Below are 5650 nucleotides of genomic sequence, written 5' to 3' on the forward strand. Positions count from 1 at the left end.
CCCCCCCCCCCCCCCCAATCTAATATTCAAATATTAGATATTTATCCTTCTATTACCTTTACAAAGCCATAATAATATTTAAAATATCACTAAGCTTAATATATATAAATTGGTAATATATAAAACCCTTAACCCTAAATTTCAACTTATGAAAATGATATTGAAATCATTTTTGCATTTTATTCCACTGTTTAAAAAAAAAGTATTTTTGATTTTGTATAAAAGAGAAGTTAAAAAATATTGATTTTATAATTTCTTTGTAAGTTATGAAACTTCATGCAAATTAAACCCTAAGAAAGTTACATGTGTAACTTTAAAGAATGTCACTACCAAACACCATTTTTCTTTAATTAAACGCAATTTATTTGGGAGTTATTCTATTACATTTCATTTTTATATGTGTACAGCTTTTCAGAACTGTGCTAGCTAACCATGTGCAGATGAGCATCTTTGAGTTAGGTTCAAAAGAATGTAAAATTGTCACTACTGAAACAGTCATAACCGAAACATGTCATTGTTTCAGTAGTAATAAAAGGGAACACATAATCCTTTATTAGCAGGAAATAAACAAAATTGTGTACAGTTATGCAATTTTTTTTTTTTTGTGTTTTATGATGTGACTACCAAAACATTATTGTCACTGCTAAAAAATGTATATAAAATAAGTACACAGAATTATCAGCTAAGATGTTATGATAGTGTTTGTTTCAATGTATATTCAAACTAATGAATAACTTTCTTTCAATACAGTATGAGCAACTTTTTGCCTTTTCACACACAAAAAAGATTAGAAATACAACAAATCTCATAAATCACACTGGAAATATTGTAAAAATGAAATTGTTATTGATTTACCTCTGAGAACTTTAATAATGAACTTTAATAATATATATATATATATATATATATATATATATATATATATATATATATATAGGCTATACCAAAAGTTTGGACACATCTTCTCATTCAAAGAGTTTTCTTTATTTTCATGACTGAAAATTGTAGATTCACACTGAAGGCATCAAAACTATGAATTAACACATGTGGAATTATATTTAATTCTATAAAATATTTAATTCTATATATACTTCTGCACAACACAACTGATGGTCCCAACCCCATTTATAAGGCAAGAAATCCCACTTATTAAACCTGACAGGGCACACCTGTGAAGTGAAAACCATTTCAGGTGATTACCTCTTGAAGCTCATCAAGAGAATGCCAAAAGTGTGCAAAGCAGTAATCAAAGCAAAAGGTGGCTACTTTGAAGAACCTAGAATATGACATATTTTCAGTTGTTTCACACTTTTTTGTTATGTATATGATTCCATATGTGTTAATTCATAGTTTTGATGCCTTCGGTGTGAATCTACATTTTTCATAGTCATGAAAATAAAGAAAACTTTGGTTCAAAGGTGTGTCCAAACTTTTGTGTACTATATATATATATATATATATATATATATATATATATATATATACAAGGTAGATTTAAGCAAAATCATAATATGTTGATAAAACCATTCTTATTAAAGTACTGTGTTTCGATAATGACACATTTGGGGCGAAAACAAAAACTTTCTGAAAATACAATATAAGAACTAACTGAACTGCACAGTTACTAGAAATGTGTACTTTGGGTATTATACAGTTTGCATACATACAAAACACTTTTTTCCACGCTTTTTCCAACTCTGACTTTGCACCAAATTCTGTAGAATGACCCATATAACTAAAATACATAATAATTGAAATGCTGCTTTAAAACGAATTCCTAAAGACTCGTTTCTAATGCTGCGTTCCAGGCAGGTTTTTGAGCTGGTAAATCACAACTTCAAATCACGACTCACGACTTTGTAGCGTTCCAGGCAAGTCACCACAAACCGCCTGAGCGCATTTATTATTATTACATTATTATTAATTTGTTTGCAACGTTATATTGTCCTAAAGTCTATTTTTTCACTGTGTACCACTTGCATAAACACACTTTCAATGGTAGAAGGTTGGAAAAACACGAGTGACGGGTTGCCTGGAAAGCGGCATAAGTCTCGCTGCTGTCATTCATCTTTTGACATGTCACTCACGTGCGACGCACCGGCAGAGGGCGACCAACGATAGTCATCCCTCCGGACCCCCTTTCTACCCCACCCACCCTCATACCCCCACTCCCGGTCCATCCCACCACCCCCTCCCCTCCCTAAATAGAAGGAGGTGTCGTGGAGCTCTGGCAACAGACCCACAATTGAGAATGGGTCTTTGGGTTCTATCGCGACCCGCGAGGATAAATCAGACGAGCCAGGTGATTCTCAATTCGGCGCCCGTCACCAGAAACCATGCGGATCCTCAAACACCAAGACTCACCAGGATTCAGACGCGAGGAGCCCTTGAGCTCAAAAAGGAGACCGGGTCCGGCTAAAAAACGTCTGATGCTGTCATGAGCCCTTCTGCTGATGGGAACCTGTGCGTAAAAGCGGAACGAGACGCGCGGAATAAGCATAGAGTAGACACTGACACTGCGTTTTTGGACTTACGTTTACATTCACGCGCGAAGTGGTAGCGGGGATAGTGCCGTTTGAATTGAATGAACACTTTTTAAGGAGAACGCTCGTGGATAGACACCGTGCGCGCTGGAGACTGCGCGCTCGCCAAAAACTCAAGTGAATAGGATTAACCAGCCGAAAAAGATGGATAACGTGCCGTATTTTCTGGCGACATACGTGCTCTTTTTCTCCTTCGGATTCAGGATAGAAGAAGGGATGTGCCAACATTACTACCTCCTCCGTCCCATTCCTAGTGACACTCTGCCTATAGTGGAACTCAAGGAGGACCCGGATCCCATACTGGACCCTAAGGAGAGGGATCTGAACGAGACCGAACTCAGAGCCATACTAGGTCACTTTGACCAGAACTTCATGTCCATCACTCCACCGGAGGACAAATACGCAGGACAGGACGACCTGAACGAGTCCGAACTTTTTAAGCGTCCCACCGGTGCCATGCCTAAAGAAATCAAAGCCATGGAGTTTGAAATCCAGCATGGGAAAAAACACAAGCCCAGTAAGAAACTCAGAAGAAGGCTTCAGCTGTGGCTGTGGTCCTATGCGTTCTGCCCCGTGGTGCACACATGGCAGGACTTGGGGAACCGATTCTGGCCCCGCTATGTGAAGGTGGGCAGCTGCTACAATAAAAGGTCTTGTTCGGTTCCTGAAGGGATGGTTTGCAAACCTGCCAAAACCAGCCATTTTACGGTTTTGCGATGGAGGTGCCTGCAGAGGAAGGGTGGGCTCAAATGCGTCTGGATACCAGTTCAGTACCCCATTATATCAGAGTGCAAATGCTCCTGCCCGAACTGAAATAAGCTCCGTGCTCATTCTCACATGCACTGTCCAGTGTAGGAATGTATATTTGATGTATATGTGGTGCCATTCTAGGTTACACTTTACATTGGTGTTCATGTTACTGTGTAATTTCATACAGAAGTACTGAGTGATGCTGATGAAACTTTATGTACTTAACATGTGATTCTTTGTGGAGCTGCTTGGTATCATAGTCATTATAGTAAATAATAATAATGTGTAATATGTCTAACATGGACACTGTAATGTAAAGTGGTGCCTGTTTCATTTATAAAAAAGGAAGAAAGGTCAGTATTTGCTTATAATATCCAGTGTCTACTGTAACTTTATACATATTTATGTTGAAGAACATTTCGCATTCAAAGTGCGTTTATTGAAGGAATTCCAAGCTTTTTCCATTATTCGGAAAAAAAAAAATACTTTATACACCTCAGACGGGAGATTATAGATTACAGTCTTGGTGTGCTGTAAATATAAGGGGAATGGAAAATAACTGCTCATGTAAATTAAAAAGAAACTATTTATTCTATGTCCATGTAGTCGAAATGCATTTAAAATAAAACCACTGAAAATGGCATGAACTGTTTTTTTCTTATTTCACTTGCTGTATCTGCTTAGCATGCACAGCATGCAGTAAAACCCGCCAGTCGCTATAAAGCCCTCCAACTCTGATGTGACGCTAATTGAGGTGATATTATTTTAATTTGACTTATGAAGTCAAGTCTGGATCGTAATGGACAATTGGTGATTCGTATTCCTCGGAGGGAGTGGATCAGTTACTTTGTTTTTTTTTTTCCTCCGAGACGCCATTCCGTCCTCAGACAGTCTGAAGGGTCTTTGTAAAAGGATTAAAAGTTAAAGACCTTCATTTTCAGATTCTTTCATTTAATCTGTGTGGCGCCTGAAACACATGCTGGATGGATGATCACATGTAAAAACATTCTCTGCTCTGTCTGCAGCCTAAAGTCTATTGGCATGAAAAGCACAACTTGACCTCGCAATGGAATGAAGATGTATCGATTAAGCTTAAGCTCCTTTTTTGACAAACGTCACAAGCTTTGCCTCTTATGTTTCACTGTATTCAGGCATTTACTGTGTTCATACACAGCTTTAAAACCAAAATGAAACTTTCCCTCATGCCAACGACTAAGTCCTACTTTTGTTAGATAGATTTTGACTTAATCCAGCAGTACATTGTCCAGCATCACTTGCTAAGGAGGGTTTACGTAAAGGAACATTACGTCTTTATATTACTTCTCAGCTCTGCCTTTCCAATAAACTAAGATTATGGAGCTGTCACTCCACTCTGCTTAAAGGGATAGTTCACCCAAAAATGAAAATTAGCCCATTATTTATTCACCCTCCAGGCATCCTAGGTGTATATGACTTCTTTCTTTCATATGAATACAATCGGAGTAAAAATTATCCTGTCCAAAACAAGTCCAATAAAGTGCATCCATCCATAATAAAAAGTGGCTGACATGGCTCCAGGAGGTGAATAAAAGCCTCCTTTAGCGAATCGATGCGTTTTTGTAAGAAAAATATCCATATTTAAACATAAGAATCACTTTAAAGGTTTAGTTCATCCAAAAAATAAATTAGCCCATTATTTAGTCACCCTCCTGGCATCCTAGCTGTGTATGACTTCCTTCATTCAGACGAATCCTATCGGAGTTTTATTAAACATGGTTTTGGCTCCTTTAAGCTTTATAATGCAATAGACGGGTGTTTCTCTTCTTCAGTCCAAAACAAGTCTAATAAAGTGCATCCATCTGTAAAAAAAAGTGCTTCACACGGCTCCGGGGGTGAATAAAGGCCTCCTGTAGTGAATCGATGCACTTTGTAAGAAGAATATCCATATTTAAAACGTAAGAATAACTTTAAAAATATAGTTCACCCAAAAATGAAAATTAGCCCATTATTTACTCATCCTCCAGGCATCTTAGCTGTATATGATTTCCTTCTTTCAGACGAATCCTATCGGAGTTTTGTTAAACATGGTTTAGCTCCTTTAAGCTTTATAATGCAATAGACGGGTGTTTCTCTTCTTCAGTCCAAAACAAGTCTAATAAAGTGCATCCATCTGTAAAATAAAGTGCTTCACACGGCTCCAGGGGGTGAATAAAGGCCTCATGTAGTGAATCAATGTGCTTTGTAAGAAGAATATTCATATTTAAAACATAAGTATAACTTTAAAAAGATAGTTCACCCAAAAATGAAAATTAGCCCATTATTTACTCATCCTCCAGGCATCTTAGCTGTATATGATTTCCTTCTTTCAGACAAATCCT

At 37.4% G+C, this 5650-nt stretch overlaps 1 protein-coding gene across 1 annotated transcript; it reads left to right on the forward strand.

Moving 5' to 3' along the window:
- The first annotated feature begins 2254 nt into the window (after nucleotides 1–2254).
- nog3 (noggin 3) lies at nucleotides 2255–3915 on the forward strand. The gene has a single exon (XM_073828693.1). The coding sequence runs from the start codon at nucleotides 2688–2690 to the stop codon at nucleotides 3354–3356; it is 669 nt and encodes a 222-aa protein (XP_073684794.1). The 5' UTR covers nucleotides 2255–2687; the 3' UTR covers nucleotides 3357–3915.
- Nucleotides 3916–5650: the final 1735 nt, after the last annotated feature.

Source organism: Garra rufa, chromosome 22 (genome assembly GCF_049309525.1).
Source record: "Garra rufa chromosome 22, GarRuf1.0, whole genome shotgun sequence".
Classification (NCBI taxonomy): domain Eukaryota; kingdom Metazoa; phylum Chordata; class Actinopteri; order Cypriniformes; family Cyprinidae; genus Garra; species Garra rufa.